Source organism: Macaca fascicularis, chromosome 10 (genome assembly GCF_037993035.2).
Source record: "Macaca fascicularis isolate 582-1 chromosome 10, T2T-MFA8v1.1".
NCBI lineage: Eukaryota > Metazoa > Chordata > Mammalia > Primates > Cercopithecidae > Macaca > Macaca fascicularis.
The window spans coordinates 62,354,743-62,379,876 of record NC_088384.1 but is presented as its reverse complement, the minus strand read 5'-3'; the positions used below and the strand labels follow the sequence as shown (position 1 = coordinate 62,379,876).

General features: G+C 53.1%; 1 protein-coding gene across 5 annotated transcripts in view; it reads right to left on the bottom strand.

Annotated features, from left to right (window-relative positions):
• The window catches only part of ACSS1 (acyl-CoA synthetase short chain family member 1), a 60,594-nt gene extending 43,264 nt beyond the window's left edge, over window positions 1–17,330 (bottom strand). For all 5 annotated transcript variants that reach the window (XR_012419061.1, XM_005568146.4, XM_045362374.2 and 2 more), the window contains exons 1-2: window positions 16,963–17,330; window positions 7,358–7,454 (exon numbers count right to left, since the gene is read on the bottom strand). Coding sequence is in view for 4 of the 5 variants with exons in the window: in XM_005568146.4 (XP_005568203.1) it covers window positions 7,358–7,454; window positions 16,963–17,293 (428 nt within the window). In the remaining variant the exon portion in view is untranslated. The remainder of the gene's footprint in view (window positions 1–7,357; window positions 7,455–16,962) is intronic.
• Window positions 17,331–25,134: the final 7,804 nt, after the last annotated feature.

Genomic DNA, 25,134 nt, shown 5'->3' with positions numbered 1-25,134 from the left:
TATAGACCAATGGAACAGAACAGAGTCCTCAGAAATAATACCACACATCTACAGCCATCTGATCTTTGACAAACCTGAGAGAAACAAGAAATGGGGAAAGGATTCCCTATTTAATAAATGGTGCTGGGAAAATTGGCTAGCCATAAGTAGAAAGCTGAAACTGGATCCTTTCCTTACTCCTTATACGAAAATTAATTCAAGATGGATTAGAGACTTAAATGTTAGACCTAATACCATAAAAATCCTAGAGGAAAACCTAGGTAGTACCATTCAGGACATAGGCATGGGCAAAGACTTCATGTCTAAAACACCAAAAGCAACGGCAGCAAAAGCCAAAATTGACAAATGGGATCTCATTAAACTAAAGAACTTCTGCACAGCAAAAGAAACTACCATCAGAGTGAACAGGCAACCTACAGAATGGGAGAAAATTTTTGCAATCTACTCATCTGACAAAGGGCTAATATCCAGAACCTACAAAGAACTCAAACAAATTTACAAGAAAAAAACAAACAACCCCATCAAAAAGTGGGCAAGGGATAAGAACAGACATTTCTCAAAAGAAGACATTCATACAGCCAACAGACACATGAAAAAATGCTCATCATCACTGGCCATCAGAGAAATGCAAATCAAAACCACAATGAGATACCATCTCACACCAGTTAGAATGGCGATCATTAAAAAGTCAGGAAACAACAGATGCTGGAGAGGATGTGGAGAAATAGGAACACTTTTACACTGTTGGTGGGATTGTAAACTAGTTCAACCATTATGGAAAACAGTATGGCGATTCCTCAAGGATCTAGAACTAGATGTACCATATGACCCAGCCATCCCATTACTGGGTATATACCCAAAGGATTATAAATTATGCTGCTATAAAGACACATGCACACGTATGTTTATTGCAGCACTATTCACAATAGCAAAGACTTGGAATCAACCCAAATGTCCATCAGTGACAGACTGGATTAAGAAAATGTGGCACATATACACCATGGAATACTATGCAGCCATCAAAAAGGATGAGTTTGTGTCCTTTGTAGGGACATGGATGCAGCTGGAAACCATCATTCTTAGCAAACTATCACAAGAACAGAAAACCAAACACCGCATGTTCTCACTCATAGGTGGGAACTGAACAATGAGATCACTTGGACTCAGGAAGGGGAACATCACACACCGGGGCCTATCATGGGGAGGGGGGAGGGGGGAGGGGGGAGGGATTGCATTGGGAGTTATACCTGATGTAAATGACGAGTTGATGGGTGCAGCACACCAACATGGCACAAGTATACATATGTAACAAACCTGCACGTTATGCACATGTACCCTACAACTTAAAGTATAATAATAATAAATAAATTAAAAAAGAAAAAGAAAAAAAAAAGATAAACTCCCTCAGTGTGGGTTACTGCACTGCAGTCTGAAGATGGGGCCTTTCTAAACTACAAAGTGCCAGGACCTCAGCACCCAGGAGAACGCAAGGGAGCACAGACAGCGTGCATAGGAAGACCCCAAATATTCCAGCGGCAGCAGCTGCAGCCCAGGGCTGGAGGAAAGGTGGATGCTGCTTTAAAAACAGCCCGTCCCAAGTAACATGGATTCCTATCAGATTCTGGCTCTAGCATGCAGATTCCAGACGAAGCGTCCCAGCCCGAGTCTCAGAGGCTGCCTGGGCACCCTCCTCTCAGGTGGGGCAGCTAGGCCGGGACTCCACGCCTCACCCGCCCTGGGAGCCCCACAGACCACACCGAGTTTGCCTTCCACGACAGCCGCTGTGTCACACATGGGTCAGCGAGGCTGTTCCCCCACAGCCTCCCGTGAGTTAGGATCCTCCCCCAGCTGCCCTGATGTTTTCATAAGGGAGTGTGCTCATTAGGGTAATTAACTTGGGGGGGTGAGCAGAAGAGCAAAGGGCAAGGGTCACCCACTAGGGACATAGGGAAGGGACACATTTTAGCTGATGCACGTGTCCTCCCAGGCAAAGTCCCACTGAGTACCGTCACCCCTGAAATCACCACCCACCCACTCTCAGCCCCAGCAGCCTCGGGGCCACCCATGTCTTGCCCTTCTTCAAATCTGAAACCCTCTGCTGGCCTTCCTTCACCTGGCCCCGACCTGCGGCTGCAACGGACCCTCATCTTCCAGGCACCCCTCTGGTTTTCATCCCACGTGTCCCTCTCCACCCCCAGCAGCCCGGTGGAGGAGAAGTGTGACTGCATTTTGCAAATGCGCAAACCAAGGGTGGGAGAGATGGAGCGACAGGCTCTAGGTCCACAGCCAGGGTCAGGGTGGATAGAGCACAGCCTCCTGCCTCCACCAGGTCCAGGACTCTGGCCCCTCCCCCTGCCAGGGTCAAGGCAGGCAGGGCACAGCATCCCGCCTCCACCAGTTCCCAGACCTTGGCCCCTCCCCCTGCCGTGTCCTCACCAGTCCCCCACTCCTGCCCTCATCACACTTCCCCTTCCTCTGTCTCTCAAAACTCAACCCTCCACAAAGCCTTCTCCAACTAAGTGTCTGTGACAGGACTTCCTGCTTCCTGCTCCCCTCAAGGGACCAGCCACTTCTGTGACCCCCCTAAATGGCTGTGTTTGAAGATATCCAGGGCGGACAACAGAAACAAGCCTCTCAGAGAGGTGGCCCCAGGCTCAGTCCCCGCCCCACCTCAGCTGTAGTGTGTGGCAGCTCCCTCTCCCTAGGGTGAACAGACAGGCCCTGTCTTGCACAGCCCTGCGGGCCTCCGTGTCAGGTGCCAGGCTGCACAGATTCGCAGTAAAGCCCCATGCCCAGCCCAGCACGCCCACGGAGAAAGCCTTCCCTCAATCCCCTGGGACTCTGAGGCAGCTGGGGTTGGGGGAGGCCTGACATCCCCTCTGCTCCTCTAGTCAGGGGCTTCTCACTGTGCAGGACCCTGCCCAATAAAAAGGCCGGGAAATAACAGTCACAGAAATTACCCCCACCAGCGGGAGTTTCCACAGGGCAACAGCTCCCGGAGTGGCACACAGTGACTGTGCTTCCTCGCAGACTCGGGGCCCAGTTCTGCCCCTCCGTGTTTCATGCACGCCTGCCAGGGCTGGAACACTGGGGCCATCGAATCCCTCCTTTTACAGATGAGGACACTAAAGCCCAGAGGGATGGGTCTGAGGCCACAGGACAAGCCAGAGCTAAAACCTGGTCCTCTGGCTTAAGACGCTCTCATTTAAGTTCAAGTTCACACCCCCTACAGAGACCCTCAGAGAAGAGGTTCACTGATTTGGAGCCTCTGCAGGCACCCCCAGCCTGGCACCCATAGTCCGGTCTCTCCTCTCTGTGGGGGCACACCCTGCTGGCTGAGAAGATCTGGACCTGCACAGGGCCCCAGGCTGCTTCCTGCACCTGGAATCCAGCCCTAGCCTGGAAATTCCTGGCCCAGACCCCAGACCCCAGACTCCAGGCTCCAGTCAGGGAGAAACACACCAGCTAGGCAGCAGCCATCTCAAAGCCTCATTCATCTACCTGGGCCACCGCTTTCCCGAAAGAGAGGAATTTGCATTTCTCCACATGGCCACCCCCCAGGGTCTCTAGAACCTGCCCATGCGAACTACAGTGTGAAGGACAGTCTTCTAAAACAGGAACCGGCCGGGTGCGTTGGCTCACCCCTGGAATCCCAGTACTACTTGGGAGGCCATGGTGGGCAGATCACTCCAACCCAGGAGTTCCAGACCCACCTGGGCAGCATAGCGAGATCCCATCTCTACAAAACATAAAAAGCTTAGCCAGGCTTGGTGGCACACACCTGTAGTCCCAGCTACTGGGAGGCTGAGGCAGGAGAATCACTTGAGCCCAGGAGATCGAGGCTACAGTGAGTTGTGACAGCACCACTACACTCCAGCCTGGGTGACATTTTTGAGCCCCTGTCTCAAAAATAAATAAATAAAAATAAAATAAAATGGGCATCTGCTGGAGAAGTGCAGGTAAACAGCCAAAAAGAACCACTGCCCTCGCAGAGTGCTGTCTGGACCCACAACCTCAGGGCCACCAGGCCCACAGCCTCTGGCAGGCACTGTTCTGCTCTGGGCTTTCAGCCTGCCGCTTCACCAGGGGAGAAGGGCTGCCTCAGCTAGCTCTGGGCAGAGGAAGGCTGTAAATGGAGCTGGGACCTGGAATTGGGCGGCAGACTGCCCTGGGAGATGAGTGCAGATGTCCCAGGCTGAGCCCTTCACCTCCCAGTGGGAAGTGAGCGCTGCAATTATGAAGGAGGAAGCGGGGTAAAACCGCAGCAGGGAAGGGGCTCCTCCTTCCCGAGCCCTGCAGCCAGCCAGCACGAGGCCCAACGTCGCTGCCCAGTTACAATGCTGAAAACAGCTCTGGAATCCAGTGAGTACTCAATAAATAGCAGCTACATCATCATCACGGCTATTCTTACTTGCTAGTGCGTTCAAGCTGTCATCTCCCTGTGCCTACTTTACAGTCATCTCCATTGTGACAATTACCCTGGGTGTACAGATGGGAAAGTCACACCCGGGGAGATTAGGGAGCCACACAAGGGCACAGGCCAGCAGCAAGATGGTACTGAACTAGAGCTACAACGTGCCTCTTTCTGCAGACCCTGTACCCCCGAGGACCTGGGGAAGCAGGGACTGCAAATCCTGCACTTGCAGGGTAAAGGCCATGGGCACCTGTCCCAGCGCTGCATCTGCCTGTGTTGACCCAGCGTCACCTGTGCCTAAGGTCACGGTGGGGGTCAGAGTGGGGAAGTTTCCTTTGCCAGGTCACCTGGGATTGTAACACACAGACTTCCTCACTGCCTGCAAGCTTCCTGCATCGCCACCGGCATCCCAATCTCTACCAGCCCCAAGGGGTTTCTTTAACAGGCCCAGGCTGCTAGTCTGTACATTGATCTTCCAGCCGAGGAGGCCTGCAACCCTCCTAGGCACCTTAAGTGCTGTGGCACGAGCCCCATGGGCAGGAAAGCACTGTGTTCAGTGGCAGTGATATGTCTGCTGGGAGGACAACCAGCACCAATGTCTGGGAGCTTCCCTCAGAGAAAGGAAGAAGAAAACCTCACATCAGAAACTTAGCACGACCAGGACAGTAAGGAACTCACATCCCTCAAATACTAGCTGCAATTACAGGTAACACTTTTCACTCAAACAGTAAACAGAAATGGTCACCTCGTATTAAGCCTGGCTAAAGTCTGCAAAACCATTTTGGAAGAAGTCTGTTTATTTTTATTTTTTTATTTATTTTTTGAGATGGAGTCTGGCTCTGTCACCCAGGATGGAGTGCAGTGGCACAATCTTGGCTCACTGCAACATCCACCTCCCGGGTTCAAACGTTTCTCCTGCTTCAGCCTCCCAAGTAGCTGGGACTACAGGCGCACATCACCACACCCAACTAATTTTGGTATTTTTAGTACAGACAGGGTTTCACCATGTTGGCCAAGTTGGTCTCAAACTCCTGACCTCAAGTGATCCGCCCACCTCACCATCCCAAAATGCTGGGTTTACAGGCGTGAGCCACTGCGACCGGCCCCTGTTTATTTTTGGAGACAGAGTAATAAGTACTTTGCCAGGGCCATTTCAGTGCCATGGACCTGAAGCTGTCCTTAGTTTTCACAGGCTGGCTGCAGTCCTGAGAATTCTCACATGGTTTATGTTTAACCACACTTCTCCACAGGGCTCCAGCCCCACTCACAGACCGAACCGCTGCTTAGCATGCACTCAGTGCACCCACGGGCAGTGTCCAGCCGAGAGGGCATTGCATACGGCCCGCCGGCCCCAGGATTCAGGCACACCTGAGAGACTGATGGAGGGAAACTGGCCTTTCGGGGAGTGCCATGGCTGGGCCCGCCCTGCCGGACCTCCAGGTGCAGCTCCTTTAGCCCCCGACCCCCAACAGAAGGATTTCATCTTTTACTGAAGAACAACTCCCGGGGCAGCAGCCTCAAGTTCCTTCTCAGAAGGGGGTTTGTTCGCAGGCAAATGGAGCTGGGCCCACCATGGTGAGGGGCGGCTGCAGCAGCTTGGGTCTTCAGAGCCCCTGCACTCCAGTGTGCAGGGGCCACCTGGGGGGCCGCTCAGTTGTCCACTGGGGCCCAAGGCTCCCGGGCAGCAGAATGCTGCTGGCCTGTGGGCCACATGGCATCTGCAACCAGGGACTAGAGATAAGAAATGCATGCTATATAGGCTGTAAGTCTGACCGGTGGGGAGACGGGTCAGCAAAGGAGCCCTGGCCGAGGCTGGTGGAGGCTGTGATGGGCCTGAGGGCTCCTGGGGTCCGAGGGGAGGAACAAGCAGGACAGGGCCCACTGGGAGCCGCAGCAGATCCACTAGCATCACTTGTCTGCATCCAATAGTTGGCGTGAGTGCAGTTTTAGCAGGTTTGGTGAATTTGGTCTGTGATAAAATTGGAGTTCAAGAAACAAACAGGAAACTACAAGTGCCCCTTCGCCCCAGGTCACCCGAGTGGCAGGGCAGTGACTACTGCTCTCAGGCTGCCCAGTGTGGACCTGCCTGTCAGAATGCTCCTCCTCCACGTTCCCTCGCTCCTGTGTTCCAGCCACGTGCACCTTCCTTCTACTTCTGGGACCCCTGGACCAGGTCTGCCCCTGTCTCCTCAGGACTGCTCCTCTTGGCCCATAGGACCTCAGCTGAAGTATTGCCTCCTCCAAGAGGCCTTCCAGACTATTCAGCTCACAGTGGCCACCCAGCCATGCTCTGCCATGTGCTTGGGGATTGTTTGTTACTGCAACATACCCCAGCCCATATCGACACGAAGGCACCCAGTGAAGACCTGGTAAGTAATTGGACAAGAAGACCGTGGAGCTGCCCCCAGGAGAGTAATCACGCTGGATGATTGTGTGTGATGGGGACTTAGGAACTCACAGTTTAGAGGCACAGTGGGCCTGAGGCATCTCTGTAAGGGTAAGGTAAGCCTCAGGCAAAAGGGGTTTGCATGGAGAACAAAGGTGCTGCACCGACACAGCAGCTCCTACAGGAAGCAGCTTGGGGAAGACCAGTGCAAACCCCCCAACGCACACAGCATCTGAAACATGCTGGGCACATAGAATATGCTTAAGGAATCAGAGACTAAAAAGATCAGCTTAAAAACAAAATAACTCTTCTAAAGATGATTTTATTTATCGTCCCACCCTCACAAGGCACTGAGAGTGTGGCCAGGCAGGCTAGACCGGCTTTTACTGTGTTTCATTCTGCTTGCGTTCATGTTTACTTTTCCTGGATAAGAGAGCATTTGCGAAGCCAAAATGCACTCCTTGAGACTCACACAGCCCCTCCCTGACAGCCACTCAGTACACAGGACCGGGCTGGGTGCCTCCCTTGCACCTTGAACATTCGAGGGCACACAGTACCTGTAGGTGATCCTCACTTCCGTTCCAGGCTCATCGCGCTCCCAGATCAACGCAACGCTCTCCGGGGACTTCCGAACATGCTGGTCCAAGCAGTTGACTGTACAAAAAGAGGGTTTGCAGATGTTACACTTGGTGCTTTTGGAGTGAGAATTCAGCCAGGGTGAGGGATTGGAGTGGGGGTCTATTTTGCTGTGGCTCTCTCTTCTCCCACTGACAGGGACCTTGTCCTCATCAGTGATGATGTTTCTACCCCCTTGCAAGGAGAACAGTGAACAAACATGATCTCAGAGGTATAAGGTGATGTCCTGCAAATATTCTGAAGTGGTTGCTTCACACTAGTGGACCCAACCCTGGCTGCATATTGGCATCTCCTGGGCCACCCCTAGAGACCCTACCCAATGGGCCCTGGGCCTTCAAAGCCTCAAAGACACCATGGTTGGTTCTGATGTGCAGCCAGGGCTGGGCAGTGCAGCCTGAGCTGTTGGAAAGAACACTCAGCGCAAACAGGTCATTCCTGTTTCAGGGCTTGGCTCCTGCAGTTCCCATCTGCCCAGTGCTTTCTTGCCCCCAAGGTTAAAGGCGCAAGAAGGGATGAGGACCCAACTCCCCCACGTGTTCCACCAGTACCCAGTAAACCAGCCTTGTTCCAAGAAGTGGCTCGTGATGGGGAAATGTCCTCCTGGTTTTGCAGAAGGCTCAGCTCCCTCCCTCTCCATTACCCAAGCTCCCACACATGACCCTCCAGCAGAAACAGTCAGCTCTGCGGCACACCGGCACACTGTGAGACTGAGGATTAGCAGCACGGGCTCCTCCGCCAGCAGGCTGGTCACTACTCATTAGATTCCAAAGCTGAGCCCCTTCTGACAACCCTCAAGCCAGCTCTCTTCACTCACTGGCCCATCGGTGGGTCCCCGGGTATGCAGGGACACGAGCCCCATGATTGGCTTTGGGGGCAGCAGCACCTGCCCACCTGGTCTCTCAGGTCACCCCTGTATCCTGTTTGTAAATTACACCTCAAAAAATGTAATAAATGAAGACAGATGCCTGGAAAAAATTATTAATACTAGCAACAGACACAGGAAAGTTCTTTGAACGACTATTAACAGAAAAATAAAAGAGAAGAAATGCCCCCAAACTAAGAAGGGGCTCAGTGGCAGACCTGAATTTACACAAGGAACCCGACATCTCTGTGTGTGTTGGGGGAGTGGGCACGTTAACCTCTGTTCACTGTGGTCATGCCAAGTGCAGCATTAACCCCACAATGTTTTGCTGGGTGTTGGGTAGTCTCTTAGGAGCAAAGAGAAGCAGCATACAACCCTGAGATGGTTTAACCCAACCAGTCCTGGGTGCCAATCCTGATCAAGGCACCATGCTGAGCACTGAGGGAAATGCCAGGGCAGATTCAAAACCCCTGTCGTGGGTGCAGGAGACAGATGCAAACGTAAGAAACATGCAAAGTGACCAAACACATAAGGTCGGTGGTGGCAGGCTCATAACACTTGTCCAAACAGGGAAATGGAGCTGAATTTACCCTGGGGAGGCAAACCCTAGGAAGTTAAGAGCAGCCTGGGGCTGAAACAATAATTACTGCAAGAGCCTCCACAGAGCGAGCGCCCACACCACCAGCATCTCCCATTACGGATGGGAAAACAGAGGTCCTGAGAAGTTAACCGGCCCGCCCAAGGTCACACAGAGGCAGAGCTGGATTCAACACAGGCAGATTGGCTCCACAGTCTGTCCCACCATCCTACCCTCCAAAGTCACCTGATAACAGTCCAATTCTTCACCAGGCAGTGGAGAACTGCTCTATGCAACAAGTGGGAGGGAAGCAAGCTTTGCCAGTAGTGGGGGAAGAGGGGAGGAGGGAAGAATCAGGCTTGGTCTTACAGACAGGGGAAAGAATAGTGAGGCCAATTCAGGCAGGCGAGAGGAACATGTAAACCCTGAAGGAGATGGAAAAACAACACAACTGCCAGGGAGAAAATTAAAACACAGGTACAGCCGATATTTGCCAACGTGGTCCCTAGGCTGAGTCCAGTATACAGATGTGCTAAGCACCCTGACCAGGGTGTGTGGGCGTGTGTGTGTGAATCCAGCCCAATATTTACAAATCAAGAGATTTCACATGAAAGCAATGGACTTCTGGCTTCTGAACAATCAGCAGGAGATCATCCCTCCATAGAGGGTCCTATACACCGCTGCCTGCCTGTCACCTCCAGTGACTCTGGGCAGCTATGACAAGCCTGGGAATGCCCAGCTGAGGTTAGACATTGTCTGCACCCGCCAGCCCCCCCAGGAGCTGGTCACAAATGCAAACTGTCAGTCCCACCCAGACCTGCTGAGTCCCAACCAGCCTCATAAGAAGCCCCAGGAGATGTGAACCCACTCTCACATCTGAAAAGCTCTGCCTGACACACTTGCTCCACTCCAAATTTGATCCTGGAGCCCCCCAGAAGAGTGGCCTGCCCAGGCGTAGATGAGAAAATGCCTCTGAATGGCACAGTGACCTACCCAAGGCCCCAGCCAGGATGAAGCAGGAAGGGCTGGAACCACGCTGGACACTTCGCCTTGGCATTCATCTCATTGCTTCACCTGCTCCCACAGCAGCTAGGGCACCAGGACACTTCTCTCAGAGAGAGTGACTGCCCGACTTCAAACAGGCCCTCACAACCTCCCAGCCCAGCATGACATCCTGCACCATTTTATACCAAGCAGGAAGGCAGAGCTGAGGAAGGTGGAGAGGGGCAGGCCAGCCCCAGGATGGACAGCACCCAGGTGCAGCTAGGTGGCCCGTGAGATAAGCCACGTGTCCCTATCTTTCCAGGACTGACAGGTGGCCTGAGTCCAGCAGATCAGAACGGAGCCCCAAACACAGTGTCCTCCAGGTGCCTCACCACATGCAGAAGGTGCTCAAAAAGTGGCCACCAAGGCCCCAATGACCTGCCTCTCCCTGCTGGCCAAGCCACGTCTGGTGAGCTCCCCTGCCCTGGGGCCTTTGCTGTGGCTTCTCCCTGCGCCGTGCCCTCCTCACACCCACACTGCAGGTCTCAGCCCGACGCGCTCACTCTCCCAAGCACCTCACTGTCCGGGACCCTGTGCACCCCCCAACTCTTCCAGATGCTCACTGCCTGCTGCGCTCCCTAGGGCGCTGGCTGAGTGTCCTGCTGGAGTCTGGGTTCAGGTAGCCTAGTCCAGAGCACAGAGCCGAGAAACAGACCACTTGCGTCCTCGAGCCAAAGGGTCCTATTGGGGTGTAACTGGCGACAGGTGGTCCCCTCACACCCAAGGGAGGGAGCAGACCTCTTCTTGTCTTTGTGGCTTCATCCCTCAAGTAGAAGACGCTCTCTTTTTTGGCCCAAATCCGCGCTTCTCAATCTTGAGTGGCATCAGAAATCCCCAGAGGGTGTGTTAGCTGGAGCTGGTGTGCCCCGCCCCCACTCTGGGCATCTGCATTTCTAACAAGATCCTAGTGATGCAACTGCTGCTGGTCCTGGGACCCGACTGACGATGCATGCACATGGACTTGCATGCATGTCCACTTTCTACGCAGATGCCAGATTTCCAGTGGTTTTCCTTTTCCTCTGGGACAGGGGTGATTACACACACTTGCCAGCCTCGTGAGCCACTGGCTGGCAGCCTGGAGTCATCACTAAAAACTCAGGGTCCAAAGTCCAGCCCCTGTCCAGCCACTCACTAACCACAGACAATGCATGTATCATTTAATCCAAGCCCATTTCCTAATCCTTGGAGTGGGTATAATGATCCTTGGTCTGGGTGGGACTGGAAGGATTAGGTGCCATTGGATTATTGCTGACTGTGGGTCTGATGGAGTCAAGGTGTCCCAGGAAGACAAACAGAACAACCCTCCCCCCGTCTTTGTTCTAGCCACCACGGCTGATGCTCAGACCACACAAGCACCTGGAGAAAGCTCCATGTGGGGTTTGGGGGGACAGTGGCCCTAACACTCATGTGCACATGGCTCTTCGCACATAGTTATGGTTCCTGCTGGTGCTTCAATTTCAGGATGAAAAGGCGGAAGGGAGGGGGAGGAAGGAGGTAAGAAGGTGAGGAAGGACGGAAAGGAGGAGAGAAGAGGGGAAGAGAGGAAGGAGGAAAAGAAAATTTTTTAAAAATCTGCCCAAAGAACTGGGCAGTGGGACAAGAAAATTCCATTTCTCAGCATTTCCAAAAAGAGATGGGCAAGGACCTATGGCAATTTAAGGTGTAGCTGAAACTCCACTTCCTATTTCCAGCCTTTCCCAAGTTTCCCAACACATGATGACCTGTACTTCCCCTGTCAGTGGCCCACACCATTTCACACTGCCCCATGCTGCCCAGTGGTCCCCACTATGGGACACAATGCCATTCCCCAAGGGCAGGGACCATGTCCCTAAGATTCCTTTATCATGGGGACCAGGGTTGGGAATTACATCACAATCCCCCGCCCAGCCCAGTGTGGACTTACTCATTTACTGACTTATGGTTCATCTCCTCATTAGAATGTGGGCTTTATGGTATTGAGCATTTTCTGGATTATTCATTGCTGTACATGAACTGGAGCCTTTATTTCCACATCTGTGCAATGGGACCACCAACCGCTTCACATTGGTGTCATGAGGATGCGACAAGCCATGCAGAGCAGATGGCCGTCCCGCCAGGGCGCTCCATCGCGCTCACAGATGCCCAGGGCCCCGCCCAGGGCCTCACACAGCTGGAGGCAGTCAGCCAATGCCCGTGGCTGGAGCAGGGGCTTGGTATTTTGTTTAAAAAGCATTATAAGAGTATTGGCATTTCCATTATAAACCTGACACACATGTAGGAATCTTCAAGTACTCTTGTTGGTTATTGAAATACATCCCTCACACTCACACACCCTAACTGAAAGTGGAACCCAACATATGGAAATTCAATTTGAATAGGGAGTTACTATTCACAATGGGCTTTTTTTTTTTTTTTTGGAGACAGGGTCTCACTCTGTTGCCCAGGCTGGAGTGCAGTGGCGTGATCTCAGCTCACTGCAACCTCCACCTCCTGGGCTCAAGGGATCCTCTCACCTCAGCCTTCCAAGTAACTGGGACTACAGGTGTGCACCACCATGCTTGGCTAATTTTTTTTTAAGAGGTGGGGGTCTCACTGTTTTGCAAGGCTGGTCACAAACTCCTGAGCTCAAGCGATCTGCCCACCTCAGCCTCCCAAAGTACTGGGATTCCAGGCATGAGCCCCGGCCCCGGCCCACAATGGACTTTCTTTTAATAGCAATCTTCCCTGGCACACTTTGAGATATTACGTCAGTCACAAAAATTGTTTTGGAAAATTTTCCCAGAGCATCTGTTATTTAAAATAAGTTGTGCCCCTGACAGCTGGAGAGGACTTGGATTCCTCGGGAGGACCCTCCTCCTAAGATTAGGGTTCCTTTTTCATGTAGAGTTACCTGAAAAACCTTTAAAAAGTTACTTGAATCACTGGAGTGACTAGGAGGAAAATGAAGCACAGGCACACAGCGTCTTGCCGCCGTCAGTGTCCTGCCTTCTGAACTACTGGAGGCATGCCACAGACAGGAAACTACAGCCAACAGAGAGGAACTACAGCAAAAGGGCCTCTATTCCTGCAATTAATCTCCAAAAAGCATCCAAGAAATTTCCCAGTGCTCAATGCTTGGTTACGAAGAGGATTTTTACACTCTTGCTTAAGAGTATACACACTGAAAAACATCACTTAAAACAGGGGGTTTAAAAAATAGAGCTTAGCTGTGTGTTTTGAAAGTAACACATGTCATTACCCTCTGGTTCTGCATTTACAACTTCCTGATATCTTGAGTTGATATGCCACGGGGCAAAAACAGCTGCAGAGCCCTGCAAAGGACAGAGCCAAATTTCACAGGTGGGAAAGAATCCCTTTTAGAACCTGGCTCTCCAAAGAACCTTCTGCAAGGCAGTTTTACACAACAGAAGCAAGTCACAGAAGGGCACAGACACTCTGTCTACCCTGCCCAGTGGGCCTCAGACACCATAACCTCGTCTGGCTATTGGAGTTGCGGGATGAGCAGGATACTGTGGTGTTTTGAAAGCCACCTCAGCCACCTGCATGCTCTCCGAAGCCTACTCCCCACCTATCCCAGGCTAATCAGATGCAAGCTCAAGTGGTCCAGTTCAAATGAAGCTCAGCTCTCTCAGCAGCACTGCTGAAGGCCAAGCACAAGGTCACAGCCTCCCCACATGCTTCATTAATAAATAACAAATGGCCAGTGATTGGGGATGTATAATGTGTTAAGAAAGTGCTGAGTGCCTTACAAGCGTTTTCTTATTTCATTCTAACAGCCCTGGGGTATGTGTGCTGATAGATACTCCGATGGATAACAAAACAGGTGCAAACAGTCAGGTCCCCTTCCCCAGGTCAGAAGATGCCTAATAGTGTCTGTGCTGGTCTCTTGGACCTCTGGTTGCCGGACATTGCCTGGGCCCAGCCACCACGCTGTGACAAGCCCCAGGAGGTGCTTTGGGTCACAGGTCTGGCTGAAGTCAGCCTGCAAGTTGTCCCAAACCAGGCCCCAGACTTGGGAGTGAGAAACAGGCAGATGACTACAACCTCAGACATTGAGGAGCAGAAGCAAGTGTTAAATAAAATGTATAGGAGGCCACTGGTCTGGACTGAGCCGCATCAGGCCCAATAGATCACACAAAAATGGAGTCACTCTTGCTAAAGTGCCGTGTCACCAAATGGAAACTAAGTGGTTTATCTAGCCTTCTAAGAAACAAGGAGAGTGAGAGATAGCTCGATCTCCAAACAAGCTGGCATAGTAAGGGAGCTCCTTCCACTTTCACCTTTACAGCAAAAGTAGCTTTGAAATAGCCAGTCCACTTTTTGTTCTCCGTGTCCGCATACTTCAGACCCTTCTGTCTATAAAACCATCCTCCTCTGCTCAACTCATCAAACATTCATTCTGTTTTATGGAATTAGGTGTTTCCCAATTCTATAATCACGAAAAAAGTGAATTAAGATCTTTAAACTAAATTTGTCGGAATTTTGCCCTTTGACACAAGTCATCCCCATCTGGCCCTGTCCAAAGTTCTGACCCACAGACTGCGAGGAATATAAAATTGTTGTTATCTTGTACCACTAAGCTTAGGGGTGGTTTGATGTGCATCGATAGTAACTAGGACATAATTCAGTTACATACTGCCCTTGTTTTACAGATGAGGAAACATGCAAAGTGCAGTACAGGGAAAGCAAGAAATCAACCCGAGTCCTGATTCTAAAGACACCTGGAGCCACAAAACGGTGTTGCACCATCCACAGCCCATTGTTTGTTTGCTCTTTGTTTAACAGGGCCATGGCCGGGCACTAATCCCAATTCTGTTTCAGAAGTGCCTTCATCTGCCCCGTTTTGAGGCGTACAGACCAGTGGTTCTCAAGCCCGAGTGTCCTCTAGAGCACCTGAAGGGCTCGTTATAAACACAGGTGTCAGGTCCCACCCAGGGTTTCTGATTCCAGATATCCAGGATGGGCTCCAGAATTTCTGTTTCTCAAAAGTTCTCAGGTAATGCTGATGCTGCTGGTCTGAGGACCATGCGTTGAGAACCACTGGTATTCTTGAAGGAGTGAGGTGAAGTTTTCTTCAAGAGTGATATTCCTTTGGAACAAGCCATCTGACTTTATCACACACAGCTGACAGATCAGGCCAAAGTGTTCTCACCTATCCCATGACTTTCTAGGGGCTCCCAGAGGAGTCATGGCCTGGCCTGGCCCTTTTTCATACTGTCCCCACTATGGTTTGCAGACACCGACAAAGGAAAGAGATATTGCTGACCCATGAACAGGTGGGCACGCACATCCCGGGGAGAAAGTTGCTGAAAAGCTGTTTTTCAAGTTAGTTTTCTGAAGCTCAATTTCTGGCTAAGGTAGCCGTAAAGGCCATATTATCAGGAGAAATAAGTGAAGGAAAAGGAGACAGAAGAATGCTTGCTGACCACACCCTGATCCTGACCCAGCGAGGTTCAGAAGGTCCTTGCTGTTGGCCCCAGGAGGTCCGCCCCGCTGTCTTATCTGAGTGGGGCTGCAACTGTGCACAGGCCAACTGTGAATGTTCCCCATGACCTTGGCCTCACAAGTCCAGAGCAGGTCACTTTCCATTTCTGTCCTTGGGCAAGCTGCTCTAGTCCCCTTCAAGGGCACATCGCACCAACTCTGCAAACCAAAGGGTTTGGTTTTTTTCCCAGTAGTTAGAGGGCACTTGCTGCTGACTCAAGGTTAAAGAAAACACTTATCTAGTAAGTGACTCATTTTAATTAAACCAGCAAAGTAATATACAATATCGGGGGGAGGTCCAAAGTTCCTTTCAATTTCTTTGAAAACTAACTACAAGACACTACCTACAACTGTATGGCTATATCTGAAGTTAAACTAAAATCGCTACTGCCTGTGGGTCACCAGTAAGAGCTGGGTCTGCTGCATACCTTGCAGCACTCAGCCTAACCTCTGAGCATGACTGCCCCCCTCCTCACAATGTGGACACTGAGGGCTAGCGGGGCAGAACAACAGGGATAACTGAGGGAGGAGCTGGAGAAAATGGGGTCCTGGTGACCCTGCCATAAAGACCCTCAAGTCCTTTCTCAAACACTCCCAAATCCAGCAAGCTGGTTATGGCCACTCTTCTGGCCTGCATCCCTCTGATCAACACCGTGTCTGCCAGGCCCTCCCTGCAGGCCCCACACCCAGGCCCACCCTGCATCCAGGGCCCACCCTGCACTTGGCACCCACCCTGCGTGGCCAGCCCTGCCTGCAGTTCAGGGCTTCCCCCTCGCTGCCCAGTCAGCGCCTTAGGTGGGGGCGAGGGTGCAGTGTACGACCCCCAGCCCCAAATCTTAGCAGAGCAGCAGAGGCCTCTGCTCAGTAAGTTTCAGACCACTGACCACCGGGAACCTCAGACCCCGCGGGTCCAAAGCAGGCCTTGGGTCGCTGGGGTGCAGTTCTCTGAGGCCGAGAACGAGAACCCGGAGGCCGCTGTTACTTCCTTCCCGCCCACAGGCCCCAGGCCCGCAGCGAGGAAATAACTGGTTCCAGCTGCCACGCCGGGTTTCCTCCTCCCCAGGTCGCCCGCCACAGCTCTGTTTGTTTATGTGGGCAGGGCTTGTCCTCAGGCTGATCCCCGGGCACCGCAGCCCCCAGTGACAACCGCCACCGCTTTGTTTTTCCGTCCACCCCGGTATAGCAACGGGAAAGTCCCGACTCCAGGGCGCTCGGGTGTAGCCCGCGGCTCCCCGCCGGCTCTGGCTCCGCGGCGCTATGCACTCGGTAACGCAACTCCGGAGTCAGCAGAGCGAGGAGCCGCGCCGAGCAAGACCAGCAGCGGGGCGTCCCAAGCGGCCACCGGGTCCCCGCGGGCACCGGCCCGAGCTGGGCACGTGGATCTGGGGCCGGATGGGATGAGGGACGGGGTGACGTGGAGCCACTGCTTAGAGCTGGCGGGGCGGACGGAATACCGGAGGAGGGGCCCCTGCAGGGGTGCGATCCGCGCAGCCGGGGGACGGCTGCCGCAGGCGAGAGGCTCCGAGTTCCCTCTGGACGCAAGAGTTGGGGGCGACCTGGGTCTCCCGAAGCCCACTCACCAGAGACGTTTAACTGGCCTCCCAGGAACCAGCCGATCTTGCCAGTGCTGAAGTCGCAGTCCCAGACGGTGTGGTAGGGGGTGTCCCACAGTAGAGTGTCCCGCGCCAGAGGCCCCCAGAAGGCGGCCGGCTCCCGGGCTGCCTGTGCACTCAGCGCGGGGTACGAGCCGGGCTGTGAGGCTGCGGCAACTGCGGGGGCGCTGCCCGAGGGTCCCGAGGCCGCCCTGCGCGGCGCGCTCACCCGACACAGCGGCCGCGCGGGCTGCCCCGAGAGCCCTCGCAGGCTGCCCAGCAGCCTCCCGACGCCGCGGCCCAGGCTGCGCGCCGCCATCTAGCCGGACTACCTGAGTTCTCTGTGCTTCCAGAGTGGGTGCCTCACGCCCGGGGCGCCCCTTGGAGTCTCCGCGGGCCCCGCCCCTGCTCCGCCCTTCGGCCACCATCCATTCCTCCAGGGCCCCTTCCCAGAGCCCGCCCGGGTCCCACCCCTTCTTCTGCTGCCCGGGAGAGGGGGGGACGCTTAGGAAGAGTGGAGCAGCGTGGAGAAGGGGTGCAGAGGAGCGCGGGGCGGAGCCCAGGCTCCCAGGCCCTGGCCCAGGCGCTGTGCTCCCGCGGGTCTGCAGTCCCCCCCGGACGTTCCTCGCGTCGGCCTGTTTTGGTTTCAGTTTGCGCGCTCTCCTGCAAGCCCCGACAGCTTCTTCGAGCTGCCAGAGGCACGTGCGGCCCAGGACTAGGGGGCCCTCTGGGATGGGAAGGAGGCGGGAGGGAGCCGGCACCAACGTTAAGAGGGCTGGTGCACCCAAGCGCACTGTTGGGTCCCAAGACGATAGGTCGGTCAGTTCCGCATCTCAGAGGCTGAAGTAAGGTTTTCATGCCTTTGTGCGCCCCGGAGAGTGAACCCCTCCCCTGGCTTCTCAGCGGAATGCGAAGGAGGTTGGCGGGGAGCCCAGACGCCGGGAGGCTGCGCAGGCCTGAGTCCGTGGTCTGGGGTCCCATGCTCCAGCCCCCCAGCTGCCGGCCTCCGTCCTGGCGGGGGTCACGTTCTGCTGGGGGTCGGTGGTGGGTGATATGGGGCGATGAGGACTTTATCCAGTTGCTCCAGCATCTGTGGCCTGAGTTCAAATTCTGTGACCTTGAGCAAGTTCCGTAACTTGTCGGTGCCTTGTTTTCCTTTTGGGGAAAACGGAAGTAATGCCTCCCTGGGGGACGGGGACGGCGGGGGTGGGGAGCTGCAGTAAGGAATACATCAGACAATGTCTGTCAAGCATCTACCCTTGCGTGGCCCCATAGTAAGCTCAGTAGTGGGGGTGATGTTTTTGCAGCTGTGGAGCCAGGAAGGACAGAAGGAAACGTATAAAACTGGTCTCCACCGAGTTCTTAAATATTTCGACACCCAAGAAGTAAATTCATAACAAAGGGGTAAACATAGGGGAAGAGAGGTTTTGGAAAACTGGTTTCTTGAGTTCTTTCTGATGTTAAAGTTTCTTTCCCTTGAGCTGTAGGGCTTGCAGAGGGGAGGAGCCTGCCATTAGAGGAGCCTCTGCGTGGGCCAGCCACCAGCCCCTGCTGGGGAATGCTGCTGTCTGCCAGAGAAGACAGGAATGTACCTAAGGGCTGGAGAATCAGTGACATCTACTAGCATAACACATGCCCTGCACAGTGCTCGCACTTGACCTGCATTTTCTCCTTTGTTTATTTATTTATGATACTTTTTTAGAGATAGGGTCTGTAGCCCAGGCTGGAGTGCAGTGGTTCCCATCATAGCTCACTACAGCCTGGAACTCCTGAGCTCAAGCGATCCTCCTGACTCAGCCTCCTGAGTATATGGAACTACAAGCGTGTGCCACGACACCCGGCTAGTCTACTTAATTTAAAACTTATCTAGTGCTGTCCACCCCCCACCGACTGTCAAACTCCAGGTGGAACAAATGAGGAAACTGAACCCAAACAAATAAAAGGGCTTACTAAAGAGCATTCGACTGGCTAAGGGAAGAGCAAGACTAATACCCAGTGCCCCCAGTGGGGAGCTCTTTGGCCTAAGTTCCCATTTGAATAGAATATTAAAGACACCCAGTATAGGGCACTGAGAGGCAGAGGTCAGTGAGTAGTAAAATTGTAAATTGAGAAAGCTCTTAACTGTAGCAGGTGGTCACATAGATGGCTACCAACTCTTCCTTCCCATACCTGCATGTGATGGCGCGCTGCTCTGTCCAGAGGAGGACCCTGGCTGGCTGTATTGCTTTGGCCAGTACAACCTGGTGGGAGGGATGCTCTGACAGTTCCACCTGGAGGCCCTGAGAGACCCTGCAGCCCCAGCTTGTCCTCCCATGGAACCCAGCTGCGAGCTGTGAGGAAGCAGGGCTGGCCTTCCAGAGGAAGGGGCCAAGGGAGAGAATAAAGCTGCCCCATGCACAGCCAGGACCAAATCCCAGACAGGAACGAGGCCAGTGTGGAGGCTCCCGCCCCAGCCAAGGCAGCCTCATGAGTCACCCCAGATAACGCCCGGGATGCAAAGGAACCTCCCAGTCCACTTACAGAATTGTAGAAGGAATACATTGTTGTTTTAAGCCACTAAACTTTGGGGTGGTTTGTAACTCAGTAGTAGGTAACTGATACAACAATTGAAGCTGAAAAATGCATGGTTCTTTCACTCACTGACTTCTGCCTCTCAGTGCCCTGTACTGGGTGCCTTTCCTCTCTCTGCCCTCCAAGTGTTGAAGTGCCCAGGCGCTCAGCCCTCAAATCCCCCTTTCTCCCCTGCCCCCTAGGAAACAGCAACCAGCTCTCTAATCTCTGACTTTCATATTGACACCTCCCGCCTGGACCTTTCCTCCACATCTCAGTCCTGTATTCAAATGTCTCATTCACATCTGAAACATACCAAGTCCTGGGATTCTTCCCCCCAACATGGATCTTCTGTGTCAGTGAATGGAAATGGCATTTTCCTGCTGTTTGGGCTCATACCCTTTTCATCCTAGATTCCTCCCCCTCACACTCCACGTGCAGCCTGTCAGCAAATCCTGTGGCTCACCTTCAGAACACCTGCAGCACTAACCTCTTCCCCCATCACCATCCTCTCCTGCCACCATCCCAACCACACCCATCTCTTCTTAGGATTATTCAGTAGGCTTCAAATTGCTTTCACCCTTGTCCCTGACAGCCTAACCAGCAGCAGTGCAATTCCTTTTCAACAAAAGTCAGAGGAACTTGCTCTGGAGCTTAGAGCAATCCAAGGGCTCCCCAGTCTCCTTAAAACAAAGGCCACATCATTCCCTGGCCCACAGGCTATAGCCTTACTACTCAATGTGTGGTCCATGGGCCAGCAGCATCACTTGGACACTGCAGAAATGCAGAATGCCAGGCTCCATCTCAGACCTGCTGCTTCAGAATCTGCATCTTAAGCCCCCAGGGGAGCTGCATGTGCATTCAAGTTAGAGAAGCGCTGCCCTCCCTGAGCCAGCGTCCCCTCTTCCTCTGCTCTCCCTCACTCATTGGGGCTCCAGCACATTGGCCTCCTCCTGTCCTTCCCATCACCAGGCAGGCTTCCACCTCATGACCGCCACACGCTGTCCCTTCTGCCTGGAATGCTCCACCCAGATGTCCACAGAGACTCCCCCTCACCTCCTTCAGGTGTCTTCAAACATCCATTCCATCCAAGAGCCCTTCCTTCCCTGTCACCTACATAAAGTTGTATCTCTGCCCTCATTCCCTAGTCCTAACCCCTGACTTGATTTTTCTCCATGGCTCTTACTTATTAGCTCTGTGTTTATCTTCCCAGTCCTCCTACCAGGAGGGAGCTCTGTGAGAGAAGGGACACCAGCTACGCTGCTTGTGACTGGGCCCAGCACCGACAGCCACCCCGTGGCGAGTGCACGGCGATGGCTCCTTCTTCCCACTACCTTCATTTCTAAGGTCTTCTACAACTGCAATGAAAAAAAGTACATACAACTAACTCTGTTTTAAAATAAATACTACCTCATTCTTTCTGGTTGGATAAGAAGAAGTGATCATTTCAGAACCAAACATGTCAGAACCAACCAGGTGGTGCAGAACTGCACTTCTTGCTGCCCGAGTTACCTAGAGGTGGCCTTGAGACCTTCCTTCTGAGTGTCACAGCCCAGGCCAAGGTCGTCCCCATTGCTTCCCTCCTGGCAGCCAGTCATCAACTCTCGCAGAACAAGCACAAGGTTGAACTCCACCCCACTGCACCCGCTCCTGGCCCTGCATCCCGGAGGGCCCTCAGAGGTGTTGAGAGGGCAGCAGGCTATAAGGGCAGCGCTGGTCACATATTCTCCCCAAGAAGCCCGTGGCCTCAACTTCAGGAGAGCTCACCTTGGAACACCGGATGCTGTCAGGCAGGGGCTGCAGACACACGAAGGGCTTGGGAGGTAGGGTCTTGGGAATCTGGGCTTCGCTTCTGTCTCGGGACTGATGTTTAGGCCAGAAATGCCAGCACAGCTGTGACTACTGACCCTACGACCCGCAGCAGTGAATGCTCTTGCCCTCACTGTACATGTGTGAAAATGAGCAGGAGGACAGAAGCTCACTCGAGACCACCAGCTAGTAGGTAGCAGAGCCATAGCCTCCAGAGCATCTTAACTTAACAGCTTTAGGGGTAGAGCCCACCAACACCACCTTCGCCATTTGCCTTCATAGCTCCTGCCATGCCTATTACTCCAGAGTCGCAGTGCTCGGGTGCTCAAGAAACAGTCTTGGCTGATAACGGATCCCCACCCACTCCCTGTGCACTCTGTGGTCTCCAAAGAGCTGGTAAAGCCCTCCCTTCCTCTTCTTTCCTCCATCTCTCCCTCTTCCTGTTCTCTTCATTTGTCTCTGTGACCCCACACACACACCTCTTTCCAATGACACTCAGAAGAAACTGTGAACTTCTCCCACGTGCACCACCAAGAGCTGAGGGCTGTCAGCTGGACAAGGATGGTCCAGTTATGGTCCCTGCAAGCAAGCAGGTCACAATTCAAATTGGGGAGGAACAGACACTGTTCAAATAGCTGAAATGCAGAGTAAAACCAAAACACAGAATTTAGAAGAGCGTGACAGAGCTCAGAGCAAGTACAGGACCCACATGCTGGGAGTCTGGTATTGGCTTTGTCACCAGTACACTGAGTTCTTTCTCAACTCTGCATCGGCTACAAAGAACGATCACCAGATTGGGGAAAGGGCAAGCAGGTTTTATTCCCAGCCAGGCATGGAGAAGGAGAGAGCGCTTGCTCTAAAGACAGCTTCTTTTACAGGGTTAGATGTGGGGCAGGGGCTATGTAAGCTTGTGTGGGGAGGAACTTCAGACACGCAGGTGCAGATCATGAACATGCTCTTCATACGACACGTGTGCAGAAAGTGGCAGCGATTCTCTTCTGTGAGTGGAGACTTTAGCATTATAATGACATGCCAATGATCTAAAGGTGGCAGGGGCCACTGGTTCTGGTTTGCTCTGGTTTTGTGCAGGCCTTATTTTCCTCTGGTAATTGGTGAAGCGTCCTGAAGTTCCCAGGCCACCCGAAGTTCTTTTAAGCAAGTTTACCTATAGATAAGGGGATTAGAAAAAAATTGCATAAGAAAAAATAAGGAGCTTTCTCCGCTATATCTCCAGGGCTGCCCTGGTAGCAGCTTCACAAGGTGACAGGGCTCCCTTCCCTTCGGGCTCCTGTTTCTCAATGTGCCCATGAATTCCGGGTGATGATGAGGTATGTGGAGTCTACGCATACATCTGCTTCAGCAGGGGGCTAGAGGATCCCATATGGCTGCAACACACCACAACCTCACGCACTGTGGCACCATGCACCAAGCCCTGCAGATGTGCAGTGTGCCCCCGACCCTGCGGGGTCAACCCAACAACACACAGGGAAGCACGGAACAAGAGAGGGTGGCCACAAGCACAAAAAGGTCTGGGAAGTGGGAGCGCAATCCAGCAACTGCCCAGCATCCTTCCTGGGGCTGCGGGATGCCCGGCCAGGCAGCTATGCTCTGTGACGCTCTAAGGGCGGTGCGGGAGGCAGAACAGTTGGGCTCTGTGGTGGGGCCAGCTCCTGGTCAGCACGAGCAACATGGTAACTCAGTTCCAGCAGTACCAAATCATGGTAACTCTTAATCACTCACCCCAGCCATCCATGAGCATGCAAGGCTGGGGACATCATCCATCCACCCATAGAAAGGACTTCCCCACAAGACCCCTTGTAGCCCTCCGTGGTCAAGGAAGATACCATGAGAATCTTACACCTGGGAGAACCAGTCCCTTAACTGCCAGGCCTGCAGGGCCAAGAGGGGCACAGCAAGACCCCCTACATGCCAATGTCCCCTTCCCCGTTCCCAAGCTGCCTCTCCTGGGGGTCCCCCACTGCCATAGCTGCACTGCCTGCTCTCGCTCAAGACCAGGTGTCACTTTTAGTGCTACTTGAGAGCCGTAAGTCTCTGAGATCACAGGGACATCTCGGGGTCACTCCAAGGGCAAAGCTCTGAGAACTTTGAGCTGTGGCCACCATCCTGCCTCCCGTGTGGATCAAAAATGGCTTCCTCCTTCATGGACCCCCTGAGTGTACAGATAGCACTAGACAGGGAGCCCAGAGAGAGGCCTAGATCCCCTCCTGGCTTCTACCCTCTGTTCTGCCTCCAACCTGCCACGTGGCAAGGCCCCTGACATCTCTAGGCCTCCGTTTTCTCATCTGCAAAATGAACCAATGATATCCAAATTCTGAATCCTTGAGCTCTAAAATTCCAAGAGGTGTATGAGTCCCATTAAGGACACACCAGACTTCATAGCCAGAGTTTCTTCTCCTTTCCTAAAATCACAGCCTCTGTCAGTGTGGGGCCCTCCACAGATTTACCTAAGGACCACCAGACTCTGGCTCTGGAGAACTCCTGCCCTCCTTCCTTCCGTTCAATGTCTTCTTTGGCTCACAACTGTCCCACCCTCATCAAGGGGGAGCTGTCACTCTGGGCCAGGGACAACTGCTGTTTCTTACACTACTTTAGGGCTGGAGCAGAGACATAGCCACCCAAGCCCATGTCTGAGCGATATAGACAGGAACACCCTTTGTGGTTTTCTTTTCATGTTGGTTCAACTAGAATTAACTTTATCCTGGACTTAAGTGTAAGCAGGCATTGACATTTTGGTAGATTTCCAGTAAGCTAGCTTCTGAGAATGGCAGCCAGCTCTGGCTGGGAAAGTTTAGATTTTGACTTGCATAAAACTAAAAATTGAGAGGTGAAGCTAGGAAATGTATCCTCAGCTAGAACTCGGCGTTTGCTTTAGTTTGAATTTGAGTGACAACTAGAGTGTGGAGCTTAGAGGAGGAGGCTTATAGTCCAGAGGACAAAAGGGATAGTCCCCCAAGTTCAACACTGTACTTGGAGAAACAGACTCCCACACCTAGGCAGAGGCACGGCAGCAGCAGAGTTTCCACTGCACCCAAAAGACCAGGGGCTCCCTGCCCTCATGGCTTTGTCCTGTGGTTTCATTGTCCAGCAGAAGCCTGAACCCCTCCCCACACACACACACGCAGGGCCAGGGGTCCTGCTGTCTGCTGGTGGCCCATCCTGTCCCCTGAGTGATCTTGGAGCCATATGCACTGCTTGAGCAGTCGCGCAGATATTGCCCGGGTGCTTGTTTTGCAGCAATCACCTGGTTTCTTGACCCTTCCATGATAAGAGGCTACAAGGGGGAGAGGGAAACCAGGGAATAGCCTTTGGCTAGATCTGAGCTGTCGGCCCCTTTGCTCTGTCCTGAGAAGGCAAAGGCCACTAAAACTGCCATCGCATCTCTGCCTACGCCCTCAGGAACTTCTTGGACTTCCCAGCCTCTCAGCTCAAACTCAAGGGTGAAGGTTTATGATGCAGTCACAGCTTTGAGCAGAGATCACAGGCAGGGGAGGAATTTGTCTGCAAAGGTGCTGATCGCTAGGGCTGGACATGGCTTTCTCAGAGACCAGTTTCTGTGGGTCCCAAAGAGAGATTAAACATGGCCCCAGCCCTGAAAACACCAGCGGGGACCCAAGAGGATGTGTATCTATTGATGAGGAACTAATAGCATTAGTCAAATTTCTCACCCGGCTGAATGTTGAGAAATTGTAAAGCTGGCCAACACTGCCCCCTGGCGCTGTAACTGATGCTGCTTTCCAGCCTGTCTAAGCAATCTGTCAAGTCTTCCACAGGACAAGCCAA